This window comes from Calonectris borealis, chromosome 2, assembly GCF_964195595.1.
Source record: "Calonectris borealis chromosome 2, bCalBor7.hap1.2, whole genome shotgun sequence".
In the NCBI taxonomy this organism is placed as follows: Eukaryota; Metazoa; Chordata; class Aves; order Procellariiformes; family Procellariidae; genus Calonectris; species Calonectris borealis.
In genome coordinates, this window is record NC_134313.1 from 105794322 (window position 1) to 105820711 (window position 26390).

At 44.4% G+C, this 26390-nt stretch overlaps 3 protein-coding genes across 8 annotated transcripts; all 3 read left to right on the forward strand.

The window, feature by feature from the left end:
- Positions 1-1264: 1264 nt before the first annotated feature.
- On the forward strand, positions 1265-11204 carry LOC142079158 (putative 2-ketogluconate reductase). 6 transcript variants are annotated; one of them, XM_075142867.1, is made up of 8 exons: positions 1265-1410; positions 1900-2147; positions 4326-4710; positions 5956-6127; positions 7463-7638; positions 8384-8480; positions 8883-9019; positions 10822-11204. In XM_075142867.1, the coding sequence occupies exons 2-8, from the start codon at positions 1947-1949 to the stop codon at positions 10947-10949; spliced, it is 1296 nt and encodes a 431-aa protein (XP_074998968.1). In that variant the 5' UTR covers positions 1265-1410; positions 1900-1946; the 3' UTR covers positions 10950-11204. The 6 variants fall into 6 exon arrangements, with proteins under 6 accessions (XP_074998968.1, XP_074998967.1, XP_074998970.1 ...); XM_075142866.1 differs by having other exon boundaries at positions 1266-1410; positions 7460-7638; positions 10822-11201; XM_075142869.1 differs by lacking the exon at positions 1900-2147 and having other exon boundaries at positions 1267-1410; positions 7460-7638; positions 10822-11198.
- Positions 11205-12918: 1714 nt separating this feature from the next.
- On the forward strand, positions 12919-14582 carry LOC142079159 (putative 2-ketogluconate reductase). Its single transcript, XM_075142872.1, has 3 exons — positions 12919-13097; positions 14012-14192; positions 14356-14582. The coding sequence occupies exons 1-3, from the start codon at positions 12952-12954 to the stop codon at positions 14413-14415; spliced, it is 387 nt and encodes a 128-aa protein (XP_074998973.1). The 5' UTR covers positions 12919-12951; the 3' UTR covers positions 14416-14582.
- A 7139-nt stretch (positions 14583-21721) lies between these two features.
- LOC142079161 (putative 2-ketogluconate reductase) lies at positions 21722-26263 on the forward strand. The gene is made up of 5 exons (XM_075142876.1): positions 21722-22103; positions 23043-23214; positions 24581-24759; positions 25315-25411; positions 25783-26263. The coding sequence occupies exons 1-5, from the start codon at positions 21722-21724 to the stop codon at positions 25949-25951; spliced, it is 999 nt and encodes a 332-aa protein (XP_074998977.1). The 3' UTR covers positions 25952-26263.
- Positions 26264-26390: the final 127 nt, after the last annotated feature.

Sequence of the window (26390 nt, forward strand, 5' to 3'; positions counted from 1 at the left end):
GCTGGGCCTGGCTCCTGGGCGATGGCCAAGAGGGCAACCAAAATGGCAGGTGGCCCTGTGGGGGTGTACCTGCTGCCCGGAGAGCCAGGCACACCCAACTGGGTGGGCAAGTTGTGCTGCCTGTCTGCTGGCCGGGGCCCCGGGCATCTCCTCTCGCAAGCGGGACCTGGAACCGTGCCGCGGTGGTTGGGGCAGTGGACCTGAGCAGCGCTCCTGGGTGGCACTGGGAGGATGAAACGGAGGTCACCGAAGCCCAAATCTCCAAATCTCTGCTACTGACCACTCTACGGATGTTAAAAAACATCCTGTGCCTCCGTTGGATTTGATCAAGGAGAGACTGCAGCAGAGAGAGCAGCTACACGTGTCTCCTGGTTATGGAAGACTTTGTCAATATATTAACCCGCAGCAATAAACATCGTGCTTGAGCTAGTGCTGGCTGTGGCTTGAGTGCTGGGTGAAAATACAGGTACATTTGAACCAGCTGGGTCACAACTGCATATCCATCTTCTGTGTTTCTTTCTGGTATACCCTAGACCCAGAACTAACCCTGCCCGCGGGAGCTGCACTGCCCGGCCCCTGGCAGTGGTCGCGCTTCGGTAATACCATTACGCGCTCTCATCTCCTGTAGCCAAAGTGCCGGTACTTGAACACACCGGGTAAGTGTTTCTGTTGAAGTCGTCAGCAGCGAAACCAGGACGTTTCAGCATTAGGTTTCAGAACCGAGCTGGCCATTGAGATGGGGCATCCCAGGCCAATCTGTTTGCTTCCTGAAAGGCGTATCTGTAATTCTACACCATACACTCCTTTAAAAGGTTAGTTTGCAGCAGACAGGGAGAAAAGCATATTTTCCACTATAAAAAATCCACACAAGCTTGGGCTAGGGCTGTGGGGAACACTTCTGGAACAGTAGCGTGAATTTGTCCCAAATTCCTTTGCCCCGGAGCCCTCCAAAAACTATCCAAGTCCTCGTTTTGCGGTACCTCCTGCCTAGAAAACTGAGTGCCGGCAGCGCGGGGGGAGAGGAAGGTGGCCCAGCCGCGCTTCAGACAGCAGCACTCTGCCTCCAGCTGTCCCCGCAGAAGCGGGCGGTGATCCCCCGCCCGGCGGACCCCAACCGCAGCTTCCCCGGGGGCCTTCAGCGACTTCACCGGGGACCCGCCCGCACGCACGCAGCCGGCTGCCCGGGCAGGAGCTTAGCGAGCGCCCGCGGCAGCATGGCGGGGCCTCCGCCCCCGGAGCCGGGCGCAGGCAGAGCCGGGGCAGCTGCCGGGGCGGGGCGGGGGCTGCGGAGGGCCGGGGCGGATGCGCCCCGCAGGGAGCTCCCGGCACCTCCAGCGGCCGTGAGAGCGACCTGTGAAAAACACCGCCAGAAAGAAACTAGCCCTGGTTAGTTCTTTGGTTGGTTTTCAGGTAATTCGTTTTCTTCTATAGAGAAGTCAGTGGGAGGAATTTATTCTGGATAACGCGTGCTATTAACTTTAATTTAAAACAGAGCTAGGAGAAATGATGTAGGTTTATTTTGCTATGATTTGGCGAAGTCCAAAGTGATACAGCAGTGCCAGACAACAAATCTACAAGTAACTGGTGAGTCAAGCTTCACAACAGAGCTAAGGCCAGCTTAGAAAAACAGTAAGACTACAGTTAATACTTACACGTGGTTCTTTTTATTTGCCCACTTGTCTCAATCTGATTCATATTTTCAAAGTTTTCTCTGCAATGCGAGGACAGGAACTTATTATCAGTGTTGTATTTGATTATAGATGCATGCATACATGGAATCAGATAATCTTATGTAAATAGAAAATAGGAGGAGGGACAGCTTTAAAAAAAAATAAAAAGAGAGTTAGTGATACTGCAGATGACACTAGACCAAAACCAAAATTGTCATATCCTTAACAGGTGTTACATTTAGCACACTGGACAAGACATCTGATATCTGAATAATTATGTTCAGGAGCAAAGCATTCAGTCTGTTAAAACCCATTCCCTTGATGTCTGGCCAGCCAAATTTGGCTTACAAATTTATTCATCCAGCTATTGCTTCTCATGGACATCGCTGTCACAGGAGAGGTGTGGATTACAGACAGAGGTACAAGACATGCCCAGGTAGTGCTGGAGGACAAACAATAAGTGCTCCTCAGACCAAGGTTGGTATCTGGAGAGCCCCCTTCCCTCTGCAAGGTTCTTTTAAGTGTTTTTAGTTTACTGCTATCAATATAATTTTTTAAGATTGTACCTGGTACTAGCAGAACCCCAGTTCTTGAACCAAAGCTGCAGTCTATGAATGGTTCACGTGTGCATCAAACATGGCTGAGATTGCGGTGGACTCAGCATGTCCATACTAATGAAAAGATTAATTACATGCGACTAGCCTGTTTCTAGTGCATCAGCTGGTTTGTATAACCAGCTCTCGCTGCACTGCACTGTGGCTTCCTCATGGATCACCTTTCTGCTTGTGAAGTTTAGGAAGTGCTTTTAAAATGAACGTGGGTCTCGCTCTGACCTTCATGAGTGGTGTGTTGTAATGGAGGAGGAAGTGGTGATGAAAGCAAATGGTGTAATACAGTGCTGCCTTACTGGCATCTGCCAGTCAGTTGATCATATCTGGCGCCCAGTTTTCCATCACTTAACAGCATAAGGCTTAGTTGCCGTCCCGTCTAAGTAAGTTGCTGCAGGAGCATCAGGTTCTGATCATCAAGAAGCTGTGCAACGCTGTCACAATATGACATCAAATCTTGTCTTTTATTCTATGCGTCACTCATTCTGGAGGACGAATCTAGTTTATCCTTCTAAGGTCATGTAAGAAATATAGAGACTACAGCTAGGGAAATCTGCACAATTTTCACAACCATATGGGGCTGGCAAGGTTCAAAATACTTCAGTTAGCAAGAAATAGATTAGATATATTTAAGAACATGGTATTCCTTTGCAATACGGTTGCACTATTAATCTCATTGCTTTGTTTGCTGCTGTTCAGAACTGGTTAGTGTTATCAGAGACACTGTGGTGAACTGCAGACCTGTCCTAACATGGAGGCCCCTTCTAGCCCATGTACAGCAGCAGACTGGAACTGAGGCAGAAATGCAGGTCAAGGCCAGGATAAAGCAGTATTACTGGTGTCAAGATTGTAAGCATTTAATAGATGCAGTTGGGATAAGCCTGAGTTTGCTAAGGACAAGGGTAAATATGGTTTGACAGAGACTTCCAATCTGCATTGATGCCTTTTTGTCACAGGTTTGAATTCTGGTTACTCACAGAAGGCTTGCGTGAGAGGACTGAAGCAGCAGGAAGTCTCTACCCAGCACTGTGTTCCCAGAATAAATCAGAATACGGCTGTAGAAAATTGTTCTGATTCAGTTAGCACAAGGGCAGGTTTCCTGGACCCAAGTCTGCGACACAATGTGGGATAGAGACCTAAAGCAAGTGGAGCACAGCAAACAGAATTGTAGGAAATTAGACACAAATGCTGTTAAGACATGCAGCAAATCTTCAGCTACCATTTTTGTCAATAAGGACTGCCTCTAATTAGGTGCCTGGCTACCTGTGGAGCCCCTGTCTTATCGCAGGATACAATACATTTGCATGAGTGTTGCAGAGAGGACTGGGATCAAAACTGTCTAGGCAGGGGAAAAGTTCTAGTATGAAGGACTGTGCTGTCAGTGGGACTTATCAGTATCACCTCTAGTGCTCTTCCCCACTGGTTCAGCATATAGGCATGGTTGTGCTAAATTTTGCAGGAGGTAAGTTCAGGTACAGATTGGGATGTTTAAAACACTGAAGGCAAGCAGTGTAGCAGCTGTCCAAGGATGGACCTTCATTGTGCAAATTTGTTAGACCTAAACCATTCCTGACAGATGTTTGTCAGACCCACCTGAGCCTCAGTGCCTCCCTACACTACCTGTGGATTCACCAACCATAATCAATAGGCAAAAAACTTTGAATGACTTTCTAGCAGCCTCTGTTTCACACCACTGCTTATAGAAATGTGAATAAGGTTGAGAAGCTACCAGGTTTGTGAGAAATCAATATTGATTCAGGACTAAAACGAAACTATTTGAGAAGAACACCTTGTAGGACTGGATTTAGATCTAAGGGGGTGGATATTCTTCGGTGTTATAGTCTAAATCAGCACTTAGTGAAAATACTGGGAAGTTGTCTAATGTACCACGCTAGTACCGAGTGATTTATTCTGTATCATTAAAAGCAGTATTGAGTTTCATCAGTTTCCTGTTTTACAGATGTGAATTTAAATGATCTCTACAGCATCAATCCTTTAAGGGTGTTCTCCTAAACAAAGGAGTATTTCTTCTATTCCCCTGTTGCAGGTCATGGCAGAAGAAGAGTTGCCGGGTGTTTTGGTTCTGGATATAGGGGGAACTCATGGTGTGCTAGAAAACGTTGCAGCACTTTTGAAGAAACACTTTCGCCTTATCACCATGAAGGAATTTCTTGAAAACAAAAAAGAAATGAGCAAAAAAATCCAATCTGTTTTCGTGTTTGAGGGCAGGCCAACTATTGACCAGGAGCTTCTAGAAAGCCTGCCTAATTTGAAGGTAATTGGAAACTCTGGGGTTGGAGTCGATCACTTAGACTTGAAAATGATTTCTAACTTTGGCGTAAAAGTGACCAACACCCCACATGCCGTGGCGGACCCAACAGCAGACATAGGAGTGGCCTTGATGCTGGCCTCTGCCAGAAGACTAGTGGAAGGTAATGTTTTAAATTTCCTGGATCTTAGCTACTTCTTTGGCTTATCTCACTTTTACTATGATACAGATGATCTGTCCAAATCAATATTTGGGATGCTTTTACAGGGAAAAGAATTTCTGAGGACTCCATTTTCAGAGGCCTCTGCTTTTCCTATGTCCCGCTTCTTTTTAAGGCAATGGTGACAAGAGTAAGGCCTTTGTCTAAGTTATGCACTTCAAAGTCACTTGTGGTATCCTATTTGGAATAATGTCTGGGGCTTAATTCTCCTCTGGCAGTTCAGTGGGTGAGTTGTTTATAGCTGTAAAAACTGAATACAAAATGCATCCAAATCAAATGTCACCACTTCTCCATTTCCCCTTGAAACAAGTGTTAGGAGCTACAGGAAGGTACAAAGCATTAATGGCCATGTCCCCATCTCTAGAGCAGTAATTAGTATAACTCTTCATTTTTTTCCTGCCTCTGTGAAGAGTTTGTCTAAACCAGTGGGTTGTATTTCCAGAAGAGCATCAGCATTATTATTGAAATAGCTGATAATCCTTTTGACAAAGTTATTCAAATTGTACCACCAACATTAGTTTGTGTCCTTAAAGGTAGGTGCTTTCCCCACATACCCTTGCTACGCAATGCCTTTCAGGGGAAGGAAGGTGTCAGTAGAGACTATCACAAGAAGTTGCCTCTGTCTTCAGGGACTCATAGTGTTTCTGTCACTGCTGCTCCATCCCTGAGCACCGTGTTTCCCCATGATGTTTTCTCACTATTCCATCTTGCTGGACCTCAAGTTCGTTATATGAAAGCTCATAGAGGTCCCTGGCTGAGCTGGAATTTTCAGCCTTCATCCCCACTCAAGCAGTAGGGCTGCTTTGTGTTGTGATCCAGGAGAGAAATGGTGAGATTTAACCCCAGCTAAAAAAAAGTTAAGTCAATGCTTGCGGGGTGGTAATTGTCAAAGAAGCTATTTTTGAACTTCCAAGAAAATACTCCAGCCACAGAAGAATTAATTCCCTGAGGAGCCATTTCTCCCAGCACCGTACCCACCCAGGAGCCCCCCTGTGTTGCTGGCTCCAGCCCTGGCTGTTGCAGGGAATGGCACCATCCAGGCGCTTCTATAAACTGGTCAAAACTAGCAAGGATGTTTTGTAAGGAGTGCTCCAGAGCCCTGCTGCTGTGATGGTGAGAAACTTTTTCTTTCCCTCAAATCGACGTTTATGGTTGGTTTGTACCCATTTAGCACGTATTTACATTTAGGCTGCCAGGTTGCAGTTTCTCCAGACACGAAGTATTTTGCTGTTGACTGGCTGGGAGTGGAAGTAACCAGAGCGACGCTTGGGATCATTGGGATGGGCAGCATTGGGTACAGAGTGGCTCAGAGAGCCAGAGCCTTCGACATGAGGATCCTCTACCATAACAGGAACCGGAGGTAAAAACGTCTGTTTTCTGCATGTAATTGGTCAGGGGGCAGCGACGGAAACCACAGCTCTGCTGTGTCCCCAATCTTCCTAGTGTTACAGAAATTACGCATGCCAGCCACCATAACAGGGTTCGACTCTAGGTTTCTGATGAATCAATAAGCCGAAAAGAGATTATTCTATAAAGTCCTTTTTATTAATAGTGCTACAGCTCGAGCTGGGTGCCTCCAGAGAGGGACCTTGAGCAAAGAAATCCCTGGTCAATTATACCCCTACAATCTAAATTCCCCACCCCCCGTGAAATTGTTCAGACCAGTAGTAATATTAGGGTCTGGGGTCTTCCCGTTCTTCATTAGGTCCTTTCATTGTCTTTAGATGGGCCGTTTCTTTTCTTATCCCTAAGGTTGCAGCTTCTGTTAATGAATGTGTCTTCTGTATCTTATCTTCTGGCTTGAACCGGCTCTGGGGCCTTCTTTTACTTGACTAGGTAAAAGTTCAACATATCTAGGTGAGAGTTCACAGCTTGTGGCCTAAGGCTTCAGCAAATTTAGCTACTAATGCTAAGCAAGTTATGCTAGACAAGTTCCATATAAGTAGTATACCAAATTGCACAACGCTTGTGACAGTTACAAGCAGCATGAGGAGCACCAGCGTGCCGCTGCTTCCTCGCTTTGGTTCCCTGCTGCTCCCCTTGGGAAGCAGCCCACCCTCACCTCCTGCACTCACTCTGCCCTGGTTAGCTACTAGCTAACTACTAGTTTGGAACAAGGGCCATGTAACCTTTCTGAAGGCGTTGTCCAAGGAAACCAAGCCTTGTCCCTCATTGTGTCCCCTGTCCTGCCAGACTCTTCAGGCTTCTGGCAGCATCCCTGGCCACCCAGCCAGTCACCCCTCTCCTCATCCCAGCCAGATCACTCATCACACCGGCACCAGTGAAAAGGGTCATTAGTTTTATAGTTCCCTTTCTTTCAGACTTCACTTCCCCTTCATTCCTTTTCCATCCCAAGTCCTAACTCACATGACCGGCAAGGAGAGACTCTACAGGAATTGGCATAGACGCAGGAGAGAAGAGTAGGGTCTGACTGCATCCCCCACCTCCTCTACCTAATATAGCCTGTGTGCTTCACTTTCACACATGAATCACTCCTTCAGTGTCCCACCATTCTTCTAGCCCTCTAGCTCACATCCTTCCCTCCTCCCTTCCACCATCTGTCAATGTCTTTTCTTCAGTCTCAAACCTCTCGATCTCTATGCTGTTCCAGATCTCTCCTAGGGTTGATTGATGGTTAAAGCCAGTTAGAAATAGTTGTGTCAATTTGGGGGTGTGTGCATTTTTCCTTCAGAAGAAAGGAGGAGGAAGAGGCAGTTGGTGCCCACTACTGTGAGAAGATGGAAGACTTGCTGCAGCAATCTGACTTTGTTATGTTGGTTGTGAACCTGACTCCTGAGACTCACAAACTGATTGGGAAAAAGGAGCTGGGGCTGATGAAACCCACAGCTATTCTTATAAACATCAGCCGAGGTAGGATGGTCTAAAAACACCACTGTGGCTCCACAGTTAAGGTTGTGTTTTGTCTGATTATGTTGACATTCCCCCCTCCAACCTCAGTCTGTGATATCCCTGTATTGTTTGTGTCATGAATTTTTGGCAGTCTACAAATGAATGACTTATCATAGATCAGATGCTATGTGTTAAAAGGTTCTGTGGAATCTGCTGATGCTCAGCAGATGTTCTGTTCTCTTCAGCCTTATCCTAAAGACAGCTTTTTTTGGTGGAAATAACTGAAACGTTTGTCATCACTGATGATGAATGGGGTACAATGCAAAACATAAGTTTCATTTGGAACAGCTACCTAGAAAAGAACCTTACATGGGATTAGAGATCTGTTGGCACTGAACAAGCATAGAAGAGAGAGATTATAGTTTCAGTAAACAAAGCAGAGATAGAAGAGTGGAAAGCTTGAAGAGATTAAATGATTTGTCTATAATAATACAGGAAGTCAGTGTCAAAACGAGGAAAAGACTGAAACTGGTCACATCCCAGGATGTGACTGCCTTATGCAGTGGACCATAATCCTCCTCTAATTAAAGATTAGTAAAAAAAATCTCTGTTTTGTTTGGTTAATGGTTATTAGAAAGACATTCTACTTTCTAACAAGGTGAAGATACTGTAATTTTTCTCTCTAGACCCTTGAGACCTTTTCCCACTCTCGGATAAAAACGTGTTCATTAACTCGTCACGATAGTAAGATTTCATTTCAATGCAGGTGCAGTTATTGATCAAGATGCGTTGGTAGAAGCTCTCCAGAGTAAGGTTATTAGGGCTGCCGCTCTGGACGTGACGCACCCTGAGCCTCTGCCAAGGTAGAGAAACCTGTTTTCCATTCTATTAATCTGAAATGTTTTAAACTGTGTGCAAAAGTGTGCTCATAATCTTGATCTCAATGGGGAGTCTCTCTCACTGTTCAAGGGCAAAACCTCAGCCTGTTTCACACATGTTCATAAACAGATGACAAACTATTCACCTTTCCCACATCTGTCAGTTCTTTGCCAGTCTAACTGATGGGCAAGGCAACGAGACCAATAGAGAGGAAGAAGAAATGCGTAAGCAAGCTTCCCACAGCTTTCTGCTCGTTCTGTGCTTGTGGCCCTTTTATCTCAACATGCCGTTGCTGTTTCCTGAGGTTCAGTTCTTAACAACTAGCATGGGATAGCTGCAGAGTAAATTCCCTGTGTAATACATTCTGTTCTTTCTGTTTCTTACAGAGATCATCCTTTATTAAAATTAAATAACATCATCATAACCCCTCACATTGGAACCGCAACAGTCCAAGCTACCCGTATGATGGCAGAAGAAGCAATAGCAAATATGCTGGCTGTTCTCAGTGGCCAACCCATTCCAAGTGAGGTGTTTCCCAAATGATGTGTGCCAGATGATATCACTAAATCTCATATGTGTGGGAAGGCACTATTTCTTACAGTACCACTTCAAAAAAAAAAAGCAACTGTTCCTGCATTGCTCTTGTTGTAATGATACTGCAAAGCTGTCATCTCACTAGTCTTGATCTGTACTGGTATTTACAATTCTGAAAAATAAAGTGGAACGAATAAAAGGGATTTGTTTGAAGATTTTAAACTGAGCATTAATGCACTTTGATATCTTCAGTCCATTATTTCAATGAATACCTGTGTTCTGTTCCCAGTACTTGCTGCTACATAATGATAAGCAAGTACACCAAGCAGTTTGTGTAACACTCTCAAATGTATTGAAGGTGAATTGAGCATTAATTCCCTGCAGAAATTGTACTGTATCCTGGAACACTTTTCAGCCAATATTGCAATATTCTATTTTTATGTCAAAACACTGAAGAAAGCAAACTCCCTTGAAATGATCATAGGCCTAAGTTTTCTAATGTAAGAAGAGCTCTGCTTCATCTACATGTTAAAGCAAAGCAAAGCCAACAATTGAAAAAGTATCTTTGATTTTCCTCAGGGGATCCTTTGAAAACCAAAGTAAATCCAAAGACATGTAGTTCCTCCATGCAGACAAAAATGATGCTTTTATCTTGACTGGCCATGGAACAATTGTAGATCTACCACATCACATGGGTGAGGGCACAGCCTAAAGCAAAATTAGTGATCAGTCCTAACTTCCAGCCCAGGGCCAAGCTTTTTCTTACATTCTCTTTCCTATGAGCAAGCAACAAAGTCAGAAAATTTAGTAAAATGTTTGTCACCTCCATTATTTTGCAATATGCTCAGGCTTCTTGAAGCGATGGTATATTGAAGTTTTAGCACAGGAAGTGTAGACAGGCCAAGAGTTAGACATTCAGATGCAAATAGTGAAATACTACTAAAAGACAACAGCAAGTATTGCCAGAGGGGATTCCAAGATTTTCAGCCCTTGAACAGCTCTCTCCGCAGCTATTCCCAAAATTCCTATGGAAAATAAATGGTAGCCGTAAATAGTCTATTTTAAAAAAAAAAAAAAGCTGCCAGTTCACAGACCCTCTGGGAACCAGGAAGATGGTCAGTGATTCCTGCAAAAAACCCCCACGCTTTAATTTGAGTGCATAAGTCCTTCTTGGAAAACACTTGCCTAAGCATCTATTATTTTGTAAACTCACGATAGCCTCAGGAGAAGGCGCTGCAGTTAAGTCACTGGTGTCTCTTCCAGAGAGGAGGCTGCAAAAATCTCTGCAATGAAGCATTTAAAAATTAACCTGGTAACTCAAAGTTCATGATGAAGCTGTGCAATTTATTTTCATGAAATAGATTTGGTCCGACATTTTTCTAAACTACTTAGACATGGTAATTTGTGATTTCAGGGTGGGGAAGGAGATTTACTGCACCAGAGTATTGGTGGTCTGAAACTAAGTAATTAATGATAAATAATTGTGTGTTATGAGCCTGGTGGCAATGATATGAAACCTTACAGACCATGAGGGACAGAACTTGTTCAGACTTGATTATGTGAATACCTCTGTGTGTGTGTGTGTGTGTGTGTGTGTGTGTGTGTAATTGGTAGTATACTTAAAAGAGCTGCTTTCTTGTCCTGGTTTGTTTACGTCCCTATCTAAATGTGGTTTATAAGATCTCTTGTCATAGATGTCATGAAACAGGACATGAAAGTGGTTATTCTTTAAAACGCCTGGAAATAATTATATGTCTGTCTTCTGACTCTGGGTCTTTCTTCTTTGTGCAGATCATAGGAGGAGGAGAGCTACCTGGGCTTTTGGTAAATTAAATCGGTGGCATACACGGAGTACTGCGTGGCCACATGGGGTTCCCGAAGAAACATTTCTACCTCATTACCATGAAGGAATTTCTTGAAAACAGAAAGCATATAAGTAAAAAGTTCCAAGCGATCTATTTGTGGTGGCACAAACCAGTCATTGACCAAGAGGCTCCTCCAGAGCCTGCCAAGGTTGAAAGTGATTGCAAATTCAGGATCCAATTCATGGATCACCTGGATCTGAAATTTGTAGCTAGCTTTGGTGTGAAGATGGCTAATGCTCCACATGCTGTTTCTAGCAGCACAGCAGATAGATACTGGCATGACTTTGCTGCTAGCATCTGCTAGAAGACTAGTGGAAGGTAACATCTCAATTCTTTTGTGGCTTCTAAAACTCATACAAGATTTACCTACCATTAACTTGACTTTTCCTAGAGTTATCTGTAGTGCACATAGTTTCACAGAAAATGTGAAAATCTAAATATGTTGGGTTGGCAAATAGGATAATTGGTATTTTCATATATTTTATATATCATAAATATATCTAAATTATTACATTATACACAAACATACATTTCAACCAGGTATAAATAAAATCACATGAGTTTATTTTTCACAGGTCACCAGCCTGGGCTGAAAATACTTGAGCAGAATCTAATCACATTCGATTCAAATACAGCTTTTTGCTTTACGGACAGGGCTTGGTCTTAGAAGCTGGAGTTTAGTTTTTAGAATAAATATGGCTGTAGACTTGATTTAACAGTTTCAGATGAACAACACACTGAGGTGTTCTTCCTACATATGAAAATTTCATTACCTTCTTCAGCAGCGCATTTTCAGTGACTATGACATTTGGCTGACATAAGACATGCTTCTTCATGTGACAGCGGTACAGTGCTATTGACCAAAAGTGGGGGATGCCAAAGATCAGACGATCGCTGCAATCACAGGCTGGCAGAAGAAATTAGAGTGTGGGAGGCAACAATGGAGCAGAATAAGGGTATATGCTGAAAGCTGGGGCTGACAGAGGCATGGGCGTATTCTCAGGGACTGAAATGGACTGGTGCAGAACTGGGGAATTGAAGGAGCATTAGCGAGCAACAAGGCAGTCTGCTCCAGTTTCTGCTAGTAGCATCCTTTCTAGTTTCTTCCACAATTTTTTCTTGCCATTTCCCCAAAAAACCTACCCTCTGGAGGAAAAGATCCTCCAGATTTATCCTATTAAATTTACCTGCCTTTGACTTGCCAGCTGTACCACAGGATTCATAGAAACTCAAAGGAGACTTGTCTCCCCCTAAATCTGTTTCTACCTCACAAAAAGGAGACAGATTAAAAGGGAGATTAATTTCTTGTTTCCACCTACATAAACTGTCCCTGGTGGCACTTCTGATAGCTCTGCCCTGGCATAACTGAGTTTTACCCTGAAGCATTTTTTGATACTTTCACAATATTCTGCTTAGATTTTAGAAGAGCTGGCACTATCAGAAGACTGAAATATCAGAAGCCTGTCACCTTTTTAGCAGACTAATAAGTGCTGTCTCTGTGCATATAAGTTTATTTTCCGTGTTGTAGAACTATCCAAAATTTTGCAGGTTTAACATATAATTATGGAAATTACTGAGTAGGGATTTTTAAAGAAGTCACACTTTTCTTTCCAAGGAGAGTGGCAGAGGTGATCAGGAAACCTGTTCTTATTCTAAATAGCAAAACCAACATCTGGTGTTATTCTCCACACGGCGTTTCCAAACTCTGCAGTGTTACTGGCAATAATTTTTTTGATTGTTGATGCAGAACAGGGCAATATTTGTATGAGTCTAAAGCAGTACAAGGATTTTTAGGGGAGATTACATCAAAAGGCTTTTTGTAATATGGTGAGAATAAATGGGAATGTCACATACATGTGGCAGGGAAAGATTAGGGAGTCACCTAGGACATTACAAAAACCACTGCTATTTAAAATTGTGTATTTATAACCGTTAAAATGTGCTATAGTAGCACAACAAGCCCAAACTCTTTTGCCATGTTCCTGTGTTGAACTCCATTGATTTCTCATATTGGGGTGTTTTTCTTGCAGGCTATCACGTAGCAATTTCTTCAGGTATGGAGTACTGTGAAGCCGATTTTCTGGGAGTTGAAGTTACTGGAGCTACTCTGGGGATCATTGGCATGGGCAACGTTGGGTATAAGATTGCTCTGAGAGCCAAAGCGTTTGAAATGAACATTTTGTACCACAATAGGACATGGAGGTGAAGATACGTCTTGACCCTAATTACAGCAGAAACTCCCTTTTAGATAGTCAGTATTTCCTTTTGGAGGAATTATGTCAGGAATATAGCAAGAAATGAGGGAACAGGGCCAAGATTAAAAAGGAAGAAAAAAAAGAATGGTTGCCTCAAATCAGTCTTTTAGGGAATTACTTGGTTATTAAACACTTGGAAACTTAATTTAGGTTTTATATTAGAAATTCCAAGGTTTCCTGGAGATGTGATCAGAAAAAGGAAAATCAAGCTTATACCTTTTTTATTCTCATCGTATCTTACCATAGTGACTCATAACTCTGTTTGTTTATTTGTTTATTTTTTCCCCATATTTTGAAGCTCAGGAGTGATCTTGTTGAAACTCTGACTGGAGAACTAGGAAACGTACTTGGCGCAATATGAAAACTGATTAACTTGAGAGCTGTTCTTGAGAAAACCTTGTTTCTCTTCAAACCAGTAGGAATTTTGCCAAGTATTTAACTGGATTTCACCCTTTATTTCTAGCCCCTCCTAACTCACTGGAGGTTGCCAACAGGTTGAGGACCGCCGGCATGCTCAGAGCTCACACGGATGAGCTCTGGTGAATACCACTACTCTGGTTTGAGCAATTACTGCATCCTGTGAGGTGCACCATCCCCACAGGGGATTCTGGAGAGTGGAGCGTGTGCTGCCATCTGTTCCACTGCTTAGCCTTGGTCCACTTGCAGACTTTAAAAGAAGCCCCCGGACCCTGCACTGCAGTGGCTGAGAGGCAGGCATGCAATTCACCTTTGTTTGCCACCTGTTTGCTACATGAATGTGATAATCAGATCCTTTAGTTTGTATACCAATGACATCATTGAAGAAAATACTTTCATAACTGATGCCCTGAAATACAGTGTGATCCTTTTTTTCCCCACCAGGAAAGAGCAAGAGGAGCAAGCTGTCGGTGCCATTTACTGCGAAAAGGTAGACAACTTGCTCCAGCAGGCAGATTTTGTGACGGTGGTGGTGAGCCTGACACCTCAGACACACAAGCTGATTGGGGAAAGAGAGATGGAGCTGATGAAACCCACAGCTACTCTCATTACATCAGCCATCCAGGTACCATCCAGAACCGTTGACTGGCCTGACGTATGAGCCAGCCCCTGTTGTGCTACGTGCAGCACCATGCTGCATCCACCGCACAGCTGGTGCATACACCCAGGATGAATCAGGCATGGCGAAAATTCCTCTCTCTCCCCTTCTGTTCTCTTTTCACTCTCAGATCATTACCTGCAAATGGCACTCAGAGACACTTTTACTCCAAACCACGTGCAGGAGTTGACCAAGAGGCCTGGTGACAGCTCTGCAGACTGGTGTTACCAGGGCCGCAGCTTTGGATGTCACCTGCCTGGAGCCACTGCCCAGGTTGCCGTCTCTGCTTATTTCTCAGAAAGGATGCCCGAGCCCTGGGGGAGGCAGGAGGCATCCCTGCAGGGGCAGGGGTCTGGCAGAGGCAGCCCCACCCGCCCTCGGGGTGGAGGTTTGTGCAGAAGTGCCATGAATAGGGATGGAACGCAGCCCAGATGCTGGGTCTGATAACAGCCCAAAGGGAAGCCTGGGCGCCAGGAAACAGCAGGAGGGGGCTTGTGTGCCGAGGGGAGCATTAAACCCCCTCCACAGAATCACCATATGAAGCTGCAGCAGTGCTTCACTTACAAATTGCTTTATCTGAAGGTGCAACTTGCCGCGAATGGGTGGCAGCTGCTTGAGTCATCCCTTCTTAGACCTGCTGCATTGCCCCGAGGTTTCCCTCCCTGCAGGCTTGCTTCCCCAATACAAGGCTGAAGTACTGCAGATCTCTCGGGCCCAGAGGCTACTCAGCTTCTGTAAAAAGACACCCCTACCGGAATGGTGCCTCATGGAGTTAACTGTGCTGGGCTGCATTTTGGGTTGGGGGGAGATTGGTCTTGTTATGTCTCTGTGCCAGGACATCACTGTGCGTTTTCTGAGTCGCATAACTACAGCTCAGGCCATTTTGTAGGGTTCACGTGTCAGCAGGGCTTAATCCTCTCTTCTGACATAGTTCAAATTGCTGCCTAATGGCAAAAGTCTGCTTCTGGACAAAAGAGCACAGTATAAACTCTTTGTATGTCCTTTTAACATCCACAATTACTTGAACACTGGTGATCAGGTTCTGTGGATTGAAGTGGTTCCTGTGAAGTTATATTAAATTAACTTTATATTTAAATACAGTGCAAAAGCCAAAGTAGGACTCCTCTTTATTTGGAGCAACAACAGTAGGTAACTTAGCTATCTGTTTTTGCCTTTCTTCCAGAGTTCGTATGTTGTTAAAATTAAAGAACGTCATCGTAACGCCTCACCTCGGCATTAAAACAGACAAAGCCACCTACATGATAACAGAGGAAGCAGCTGAAAACATACTAGCAGCTCTTAATGGTCTCCCCATACCCAGTGAAGTGTTCCCTAGCTGATGTGCAAAAGGATATCACAGCTCTCTCTTTATTCTTCTCTTTCCCCCCATCAGCTCTAGAGGTTTTTATTCTTATGTTTTCCCTGTTGAGAGAAACCTATTCCAAGTGGGCACGGAAGGTTCTGGCTGGGTCTCACATGTAATCAAAAAACAACTTTAACATTTTAATTTCCTTGCAAAGTGGAGGAATACACTACTTTTCTCTTCCAACCATAGATAGATGCATGCAGGCTTTACGTGGCTCTGGGAAAAACAATTTCTCATTGCCAATGCACTTACAGTTCTTGCTAGGCTCTCTAGTCCTAAACAAAACAGCATTTTAGATTGTGTAATTCACATTCTATTAGCTATCAAAAACAACAAAGTAAGCTACCTGGCTAGAAATAGTATTGATTTTCCATATAGAAGTCTCCATTTAAACTAGCTCCTGAGACAGAAAATGCTGAGGCAAAATTCAGTTTTCAGAAACGTACTCAGAATCACTTATTCAGAGCAGACTGGATTTTAGAAGACAATTTAAAGTACTAGCACTAAGAAAAATTAGTCTTCAAGATGAACATGCTACTGTGTTTGTAATACCAAATTTATGTGCAGTATACCTCCAGATTTTCAACTTTGTGCAAATATTTGGAAGAACACTTGGAGCCCCCTAAGCCTCCAGCACCATTCAGTAAATTAGTGGGAACACAAAAATCTATAAAAACACATGCAGCATTAAAATCCAAATCTATATGTTTTCCTTTGTATCACTGCTTCTGGACATTCGCAAGAATAATTATATTTGAAACCAGATATAGCAGGGAGCTGCACTGTTGTGAAGAGAAAAAAAATACTTTGACAAATTGCTTTTGTTACTGCAATTACTATAGAAAAAATTAAAATCCCATGGCTTTCCTCCACTAGAAATAGCACCTATATTACAATTAACCATTCAAATTCCACAACGAAAGGATCTCTTTGAATAGAAGAATGCTCATCCACCTCACTAAAGCTTTGGAGGAAACAGTTTAATGTCCTCTCAGTTGTCTTTATGTACTCACTGTTGTCTTAACACATGTCCAAAAGACAAATAAACCAATACACAAATCAAAGTGGCAGTGCTATGCATTTTATTATGTAGTATGACTTTATGAATAGTATGATTATTTAATCTATCAGTAGAATTTATAGGAAAGTTGCCATTTAGTGCAGCTAGGATTTTGCCTGTAGTCTCATGCATCTTTACAGAGCCATTTCCACTTCCTTTTTCTTGCAGAAAGTTGTCACTGGTGCTTGACCAGACACTTCCTTCCACCAGTTTAACATACGATGCTGTTACCAACTCTTGCAGCTCAGGGAAACAAGACATTGCAGCTTTTCAGGAGCAGCAAATTGGCTGGCAAGAATTTCAGGACTGTCCCTGGTACCTCCCTGTTCTCTGGGGTACAGGCGCACAGTATGCCTTTCATTGTCACCTGTGTGACCTTGACAAAAATAAGTTTGTTCTTTCAAAATAAAAGGCTAAGCAATAAATTACAGAGCTGAAAACAAAGCTAAAATAGCAGAGAGAAAAAAATACCTTTTATTAGATCAATATCCTAAAACTGGAAGAAACACACAAGGTTTTGCATGTGCAAACTTTTCTCCAGACGTGAAGCAGCAAACATAAAATGAGATACAGTACTTCATTTCACTTCTACATAAAACAATAGGACATGCTTGGCATTTGCTTGGAGTTTTACTTCTACTTTTGCAGATATTTCAAGAATCTGGGCTGATTAGTTACGGAAGTGCTCCCTGCGGTGGGGTGCTTTAGACAAGAAGACACAGCGCTAGACAACAGGATACCTGTCAGTCATTGAAGTGATGAATTGACTCACACACAACGCTTAATGACTTGGCATTCCACAGACTGGAAATCATTACTTGAAGGACAGCTTCCCAAAATGTGTTCAGGAAGCAACTACCTCTTTTTTCAAATTACATTGCAAAAAAAGGCCCTTTGTTTCCTGCCTTTCCTTAATCTATCAATATTTATTGAATAGTATCAAATTAACTGACATACAGTTAAGGAAGCTTTTCTGTGCTTACTAGATGCCGTTTCCCATCTCTGCTATTCTACTTAGATTGTGCTTGGAAAACACAATACATCCAATCTTACAATTACTAAAAGTGGATCAAAAAATGCAGTGGCCACATGAGCAAAGAGATGATCCATTACAGTTCACTCTATTGATGCAGTTTTGTTTGAAACATTTTGACGGGCAAACAGTAGATGATCTGGCATAAAGTGCTGCTACAGTAGTCTACTGGGAAAGCTGGCCTTACCTGTGGCAAGCAGACGGGTTAGTGATAGCACTGTGATGGTTTAGAGTCAGTGACAACAAATGCATCGCTTGAGTTGGCCTTGCCAGAAACAATAAACTTGTGAATATAGATTTCCTGCCTCTGTTTTTTTTGTCCTATGAATCCTGGTCACACATAACACTGCTTTATAACACATAACCTAGACATGGGAAATGTATGTCCTTATCCAGTTTCATGCTTAAGCTAGTCTATACATCCCAACTGGGAAATGTGTCGCATTACATTATAGAAAAGTCTTTTAGGCTAACGCAATACTTCAAAAGTCTGATCCTAAGAAACAATTATTATGCAAGCACCTTATTAACACTGCAGGCATCAGCTTGCCCTGCAGTATTACATGGACACCAATGGCAATATTTAATAATGGGAATGAAGTTCACAGATTGTGCAATACTTCTCTCCCCATACTCACAGACATTATTAATTTCAGAGAACTTTGTCACAATGCCAGTATAATAGATCCCTTTCTGTAACAGAAAACTAACAGCACACTGCAACAATGTGTAATTCAGCTTAACACACTACATGGAGGTCTTTAAGGTACTCTACAAACTAAATCTACTCAGGACACCATAGTGCACTGGTGCAACACTCTCATCTTGTTTTACCTTAATCAGACTCAGCTTATGGTAACTGTTGTTTGGCTGCTGCCCACAGTCTACTTTCTGTGACATTCTGTGTCTTAGTAACTCAAACAGCTCTTCAATCACTTAAAATATAAATGTCTTCCTGACCTCTTCTGTCATGTATGTTGCTATACAGATATATCTCCTATAGAGATATATCAGCTCCTGAACCATAATTTGAAAATTAGCTGTTCAAGTTACACAAAAAAGCTTTGAAGCCATCTGATTCTTTCTACATCTAACCCGGTAACACACCGATTTTCTTGACATTTGATATGTATGTCCTGGATTTTTGCTCAAAAAAAGAGTAACATTCTTTTGACTATTTTTTTTTGCTTCTCTGTCTAATTACTTCTTCATTTTCTTCATTCAAATTTGTTGATTTGATATACAAAGGGAAAAACTACACAAACTGTGTTGTCCTTTTTTACCTTCACTACTCAAAAGTGGTAGACCTCCTTCCTCGATTCACAGCTAGAATGACTTGAGAGGGACTTTACAATGGTCCTTCCATCTCAGGTATTGTAACCTGAGAAGTAAGTTAAAAGATCACCCATTATGTCTTATCAGCAAACTTGGAAGCAGTTGATGTGAAACAGGGAATGTGTAAGCATTTTAGGGTTTGTTGCTTTTTTTTAAAGATGAAAATTCAAGTAGACTTAACTAAGAATGCAGTTAATATGCTGTAACCCCATCTTGCTAGTTAATGAATTTTTGCTTTAAAGTTTAACTGTCTGAACTTGAAATCCATGTAAGCAAATGACACTCAGAAATCATCACCAGGATAACAAGAACAATTTATGGTTTTGTATAATTCTTACAACATTTTATTATACTTTATCTTTTCATTAGTCATTTTATAGAGGATTTGGTGTTAAACTTGACTGTCTTAATGTTCAGCACATCAAAATGTCTTTGGTAGAATTCAGGAAGGCAGGATTTTTGTAATCCATTCTTTTGCAAAGCACTACAGTAGTCGAGAGAGACGCAGCCGTGCGCAGTTGCTGGTTGTTTCCTAGCGTGGAAGGAGAGAGATCCCCGGTGCCCGCAGCAGCGGCATTTCCCGGCCCCTGAGCTGTTCTCGCCACGGAAGCCAGGCACCCCCTCGAGTGTCTGCTGACCGCCTGCACAGCGAGGGGGATCGCTCCAGCACCGAGTACTGACGCTGTCCTTGGCAGCCTCCATCACCGGGGATTTACAGTCCAAGTAACCTTGTCAGGAAAATTTTCATGCGTTTCTCAGCCGGTTTAGGCACAGGGCTGCCTGTAGCCGGGGTAAAAGCTGCGGTGACTGAGGACCTGAGTCTGCCCCAGTTGCTTGGCTCTCGAAAGGAGGTTTTGAGGGTATTCTTAGAATCACTTCGGTTGGAAAAGACCTTCATGTGTGCAGTGAGATCTGTCATTGGTGTCTGCCGGTCAGAGACAACTCTTCGTGACACGTTAACTCACGGGCAAACAGTGTAATGACCAACAGAGAGACCGGACCATAGCCGGTATTCAAAGACGGTATGGAAAAAACAGCGTGCTTGACGTTAATGCAAAATCCCGATTATTTTGAAATTACTGACAGCGCAGAAACACGATACGTTTTTAAAAAACATACAACTATTTGTGAACACCTGTTGCCCTCTCGGCTCCCCCGAGGGGTTTGGGGTACACCTCCCGCCGCCCCGGCACCTCCTCCTCTCCCCATTCTCCCCAATCCCCGGCCCGCGGAAGCACCTTCGCGGGCGGCCGCAGGCACCTGGCCGGCCCCGCGGCGGGGGCGCGGGCGGCCGGGCAGCCCCCGCTTGGGCGCCCGGCGCGGTGCCAGCGTGGGGCGGCCCCGCTCCGCCCTCGCCCTCGCCCTCGCCCTCGCCTTCGCCTTCCCACGGCCCGGCGGCGCGGCGGCGGCGAGCGGGGTCGGCGCGGGTGAGTGCTGCGTGCGGCGCCGCGGGACCTCCCGGCCTGGGGCACCCGGAGCGCCGCTGCCGGGCGGCGACCACCGGCCGCGGCTGCCCACCGTTCCCCCGGGAGTCCTCCACGCCTCGGCCCCCGCTGCAGCCTCCTGGCCGCGGCGCAACGGGAGGTCGGCGGTACCGTCGGTAGCACCGGGCGTGCGGGGCACGGAGGTCTCCCGGGGGTCTCCACGCCCCGTCCGACGGCCCGCCCTGGCTGGGAGCGGGACCAGGAGGGGATCTCGCCCGTTCCCTGCCGTCCTTCAGGGCCGGACCAAGCCCTGCAGCCGCCGGTCCAGCTCCTTCCTGTCTCTAGTCCCACCCGCAGGCTCGCCGGGACAACTGCAAACGCCGTCAGAAAGGGCTCAACCCGCCCCGAGCCTGGGAAACCAGCCCTGACACCGCGCTGCGGCGGCTGGAGGTTTGGGGGAGGAGAGGGGGGAGCTGGTCCTGTCCTGCAGGCGGTGCGAGAGCAGCGGCGCCTTGTTTCGGCAGCCCTGGGGCCGGGGGTCCCGGCTGTGCGCAGCCGGGGAAGAAGTACTGCCGGCTGCTGCCGGGCCCCCTGCGCAGCGGTCTGTTCTGCAGCCCTGGGGCGAGGGCTGTGGCCCCTGACGCACGGCTGAGGGGCCGCCTGCGGGTCTCCTGTCTTCAGCCTGGGGTAACGGGCTGCTTCTTTCCGGAGTCGGCAGGGCGAAGGGCTGTCGGGACGCTGAAGGAGACCGAGGGGAAAAAGGGTAAACCTATGTTCAGGAAATAAATTGATAACTCCGAAGTCCGTATCTGACAAATTATAGCTCTGTTATATTAAACAAGACTTTTCCTGAGATAATCTCGTTCATGCTAATTACTTAATATGGTTGTATAGGTGGCAATCAAAGGCAGAACTTGGGGGCTAAAAGATACCCTTCCACTCACATGGCCACATTTTTTAAATTGTCAGGAGTTTGGCCTTTAAATATTGAATATTGAACAGGAGTAACATCTGGTAGCTCTTCTGTTTAAGTGTTAGCATAGCTGGTATGCCAGAAACAATGTTTTCTTGTTTTATTAACAAGATTATATAAAAATTGAATATCCTTCTGAATAACACAAGAAAAGTTCTGCATGTGAGAGTGAGTACCTTTAGCCAACTCTGTCATCAAGTGGGAAAACAGCATGTAATGGAGCCAATCAATTCCTGTTTTTTAAAAAAGGTATAATGGGTCACTTAAGGACATGTCCTTTTGATTTCTCATTGCTTTTGTAGGGCATGGAGGGTCAGGAACTGCCTTACGTGCTAATTGACTGTATAGGAGGGAAGCATGGAGTATATGAAGACCACGTTGAATTTCTGGAGAAACATTTTCATCTCATCACCATGAAAGAGTATCTTGAAAACAAGGAATTTCTCGGCAAAAAGATCACAGCTATTTATATGTGGTATCACAAACCAGTTATTAATGAAGAGCTGCTCCAGAGCTTGCCTAACTTGAAGATAGTTGCAAGCTCTGGAGTGGGAATAGATCACTTGGACCTGAACCTCCTCTCCAGCTATGGTGTGAAAGCGTCCAACACTCCGTTTGTTGTTTCCACTGACACTGCAGACTTGGGGATGGCTTTGGTGCTGGCATCTTCCAGGAGACTTGTGGAAGGTAATAAGTGAAATTATTTTTGTCTTTTTATAGGAAAGGTGACTCTGCAAAACATGCAGTTAGAAAGTGTGTGCTGATGCAAAAGTAAGCTTAAAAGTAGAAATACAGGAAAATGTAGGGATGAGGAAAAAATTAAGACAAATCTGTCATGTTGACAATGCTGTACTTGCATGGAGTACATACCATTTCCAAACAGGCGTATCGGCAAGGGAGATGTGTTCCTTCTTCAGACTTCCCCAAATTCAGGCCTCTTCTCCCTCAGCCCATAGCCACTTATTCGTTCTACTTGTTCACTGCAGTCTTGCTTTTCAAGTTTTAATAAAAAGGGGATTAAAAGGAGATATTTTCAAGGAGGCTTGAAACCTGTCTTTGCCAAGCTGACATGTATCTGAGTCATTACGAACAAGCTGTCCAGAAATCTGTCCACCATGCTCTGCGTTTCTTTTCCCTGCCAACTTTGGTGTATCTGCAAGATAGCTGGGAATCATATTTTGGCCTTACTGACAGTCTTGATGATGCTACAACTGATTCATCAGTTGCACCATTCCGTATTTACAATATAGGTGACATCCGTGGCACTGCCAGTTTCATAAGCCCTGCTGATGAACCACCGTTGAGTTAGAAGCTGTGTTGCCGAGGTGCATTTCAATGGCGCAATAATCCATGTGATACACATCGAAGGGAGGTGGCTGCTTTGGCCTTACCTTCCTTATCTGCCAAAGAGGGGCTGGATATGTTTCTACCCTAAGCAAGAAATCAATGTCAGATGTGTCATGTTGACAGTGCAGCATTATTCACTTCTTGCCCAGAAACACAGTAACATTATGTTACTGCTCCTCTGCTTCTGCCTTGTCTTATGATGAACACAAGAGGGAAAAAAGTAACCAGATGCCAGGACATCCTTTAAATGATATTTCTCCTTCTTTTCCCTCCTCCAAGGCTATCAGATGGCAGTCTCCCCCGACACGGAGTATTTCCCCGCTGACTGGCTGGGGGCTGAGGTTTCTGGGGCGACCTTGGGGGTCGTGGGAATGGGCACCATTGGCTACAAAGTGGCTGAGAGAGCCAAAGCCTTTGAAATGAAGATTTTGTACCACAACAGGAATCAGAGGTAAAGCTGGTTGCAGCTCGTGGAAAGTCTATTTTGTCACTACTTTTAAACATTATTTGTACCTTTCACTGTCAAACTGATCTCCTATTCTCTCTGTGTTAGGGTAAGATGATGTGTTCTCTGCACTATTGTTATTAAATATTGTGCCAGGGAGCAGCGAGGGCCACAGATCGTGGCCGGGTTCACCCAAAAGTCCAAATCATCAGGTGAGCTCATGGTGATAAGGCAGGGCGGAGGCCAGACTGGGGCTGAGGGGAGTTGGAGACCAGCCCCGCTGCGGCATCGCTGGGGCAGGGGCTGGCGGCCCCAGTGGGAGCTGCCATGGGGTCCTGGGATGTGGAGAAGCCCCGAGGGGCTGGGCAGGGACAGCCAGGGCTGGTGGTGCCCTCAGGGCCATGACAATGAGTCGCTGCCTTATTATTGGATCTTTATTTTAAGTAGCAAAGTACGTACACTTGCTTCAAGACAGTCATTAATTTCCTAATTTATTTAGAAACAAAACTCAGGAAGGAGTGGGAGAGAGACATCTCACTGGTCTCCCCATGAGTCAGGGCTCCCTGGGCCTTCCTGTCATGCTGGTGGCATTGCAATAGACTGGGGAAAGGAGAAGTAGTCTGGGAGGACATAACTCCTGTGACTTAGGTGAGGCAGGGATGCAGGCAGAGACATCTTGCCCTTTCAGAGCCAGCTGACAATGAAAGGCCAGACTTGCCAGCCTGTTTGCTGTCTTCTAGATGGGATGTATGTGCCCTTCACATATGCCATGGCTCCCATCAGGCCCGCCCCATCCTTTTCTTTTGTGGGAATCTGATGGGAGCTGGGCAGTACATGCCCCAACCTTGTCCTGATAGCGACCGAATGCACCGGCAGGTCCTGCAGCGTATGGTTTCAGTGAACCAGCACTGAAGCAGAGAGCAAGCAGACTGCTGCTGACACAAATTTCTGAAGATTTAACCCCTGCCCTGTCTTGTGGGTTTCCTCAGTAGTTTTCAGACGAGTTACTTTTCACAGGGAAGGGAATTCATGCCAAACATCAGTCTTGCTTTTGGGTTGCAAAACAATCCCCATTACAACCAGAAGCTGTGACACAGATGCATTTATTTTATTATTTATTCTGTGCATTTACATGATACTAATTTCTTGCTTTCCATCCCCACAGATATAGTACTGCACATTTGTGTATAGAGCACTTGGTATTGTGGGAAACAGCTTAACATTCTTCTCTACTGAGTTTCAGTCAGATAACTGGCTAACTGTTTTGCACTACTGAGCGAAGAAGACAATTAAAAAACCTTTTCTCTAATGGTGATTTCAACTTTTTTTTGTTGCTTACTACTGGGGTTTAATTTTGGGTTTTTCCCCTCAGAAACAAAGAAGAAGAAAGTGCCGTTGGAGCTATTTACTGTAAGAAGATAGATGATTTGCTCCAGCAGTCAGATTTTGTGTTGCTGTCTGTGAACCTGACTCCACAGACACACAAACTGATTGGGAAGAAGGAGCTGGAGCTGATGAAACCCACAGCTACTCTCATTAATATCAGCAGAGGTAGGGTGCAGAATAAACAAACTGCATTATGGTTTGCTGGCATAAAAAGTCCTGGGAAAACCCAACCCTAGTATAGAGTCTGTCACACTGAAATTTTCAGTACATTCTCTGATTACTAGATTATTTAGATGTCCATGGTCATACCTCAGCAAAACGTTTAAGCATTTCCGTAACTATGAGCAAGTAGGTCTCTAAAATGTTAGTGAGCTTGGAGTGTTAGAAGCCCATGTATATTTGCATAATCTCCTACTTAAGCTTTTTATTTATTTATGCAGTGCTGTTGCTAACATACATCAGGGTGGCACAGCCCACTCTGAAGTCTGGCACTGTGCTTTGTTTTATGGTGCTACGTACTGCCTTTTAAAATTCCTGACCGTCCAACTCTGATGCACGTACCCAAGCTTCCTTCTCCCGCTTCACCACCCTCTCTCTGCTGCTGCTGCTGCTTTGTGAACATGGCTAGCCCTGCTGTTTGCCTGACCACCATGCCCAAAAGGATGGCGAGAGAACAGTACGGAATATGAAAATAAAGGTATCCTTCTTACTGTAACCCAGGTCTGGTTGTGGATCAGGATGCTTTGGTGGAAGCCCTTCAAAACAAAGTTATTAAGGCAGCTGCTCTGGATGTGACGTATCCTGAGCCTTTGCCAAGGTAGGACATGTATTTAAGTTAAATATAAATGAGTGTATGTCTGTAGTTCAAACGACGTTCAAGTTTGTGAGAAGTTACATAATTTTGTTGGCAGGAGTATGTGATGTATGTGCACTAGTCCTACTGAAACGATGTCCCCAATCCTTCTGTCCTAGCCAAACAAAGTTCACACTGACTCATTTGGAAGATTTGTTGCATAAAAAACCTGCAAGCTAGGCAGCAGTTTGAACTCCTCTGAGTATGCTTCGGTCATGCAATTAGTTTTTATTTTTAATTATTATTTTAAATATTTCCCTGTCTCCCTTCAGGTGACGAAATTAAAGATGAATGCTCTGTGAGTGACTATCTCAGTATTTCTTTTCCTTTCTCAGGGATCACCCTTTGTTAAAGCTGAAGAATGTTATAATAACTCCTCACATTGGAAGTGCCACCAAAAAGACACGCCGCCTTATGATGGAAAACATGACGGAAAGCATAGAAGCGGGTCTTGCGGGTCTTCCTATCCCTAATGAAGTATTCTGTAAAGCGGCCTGCATTTAATGTTAACACCATTAGCGTTTATCCTGGTGTGAGAAAAGAGTAATTTGATCACCCTTCATGTAATTATACCGTATGTGTTATACAGATAAAATGTATAATGCATGGGTTTAATTTATTTAAATAACCAAAAGCGATTCTGTGTGGAAAACTGCAGTATTTTGTCCTGAACTTCAATGAAACACTCAAGAGTCCATAGTCTTGCAATGGTGTAATTTATTTTGCTCGCATCCTCTTAAAATTGCCCACCAATTGCCACCAATGTCACACCGAATTGAAGGACGTTTAATTCGTATTCTAGTGCCACCGACGAACTACATGGCACAGCAAACCGCAGTCAGTGCCTTCGACGGGCCGCTCCTGGCGCTCCAGCAGCAATGCTTACCTTTGGGGAGCAGTTCGCAAGGCCTTTGCTGGGGCAGCCCCGTAATGGAAACGCGGC

Bases quoted from the DNA above. Each gene is read 5' to 3' on its own strand.
- LOC142079158 (XM_075142866.1), top strand. From the start codon at position 1,947: ATGTTCAGGAGCAAAGCATTCAGTCTGTTAAAACCCATTCCCTTGATG. The intron at 2,148-4,325 runs GTTGGTATCTGG...CCCCTGTTGCAG, and splicing joins TAAGTGCTCCTCAGACCAAG to GTCATGGCAGAAGAAGAGTT. The intron at 7,639-8,383 runs GTAGGATGGTCT...ATTTCAATGCAG, and splicing joins TCTTATAAACATCAGCCGAG to GTGCAGTTATTGATCAAGAT.
- LOC142079161 (XM_075142876.1), top strand. From the start codon at position 21,722: ATGGAGGGTCAGGAACTGCCTTACGTGCTAATTGACTGTATAGGAGGG. The intron at 22,104-23,042 runs GTAATAAGTGAA...CCCTCCTCCAAG, and splicing joins TTCCAGGAGACTTGTGGAAG to GCTATCAGATGGCAGTCTCC. The intron at 25,412-25,782 runs GTAGGACATGTA...TTCCTTTCTCAG, and splicing joins TATCCTGAGCCTTTGCCAAG to GGATCACCCTTTGTTAAAGC.
- LOC142079159 (XM_075142872.1), top strand. From the start codon at position 12,952: ATGGAGTACTGTGAAGCCGATTTTCTGGGAGTTGAAGTTACTGGAGCT. The intron at 13,098-14,011 runs GTGAAGATACGT...TTTCCCCACCAG, and splicing joins TACCACAATAGGACATGGAG to GAAAGAGCAAGAGGAGCAAG. The intron at 14,193-14,355 runs GTACCATCCAGA...TTTCACTCTCAG, and splicing joins TCATTACATCAGCCATCCAG to ATCATTACCTGCAAATGGCA.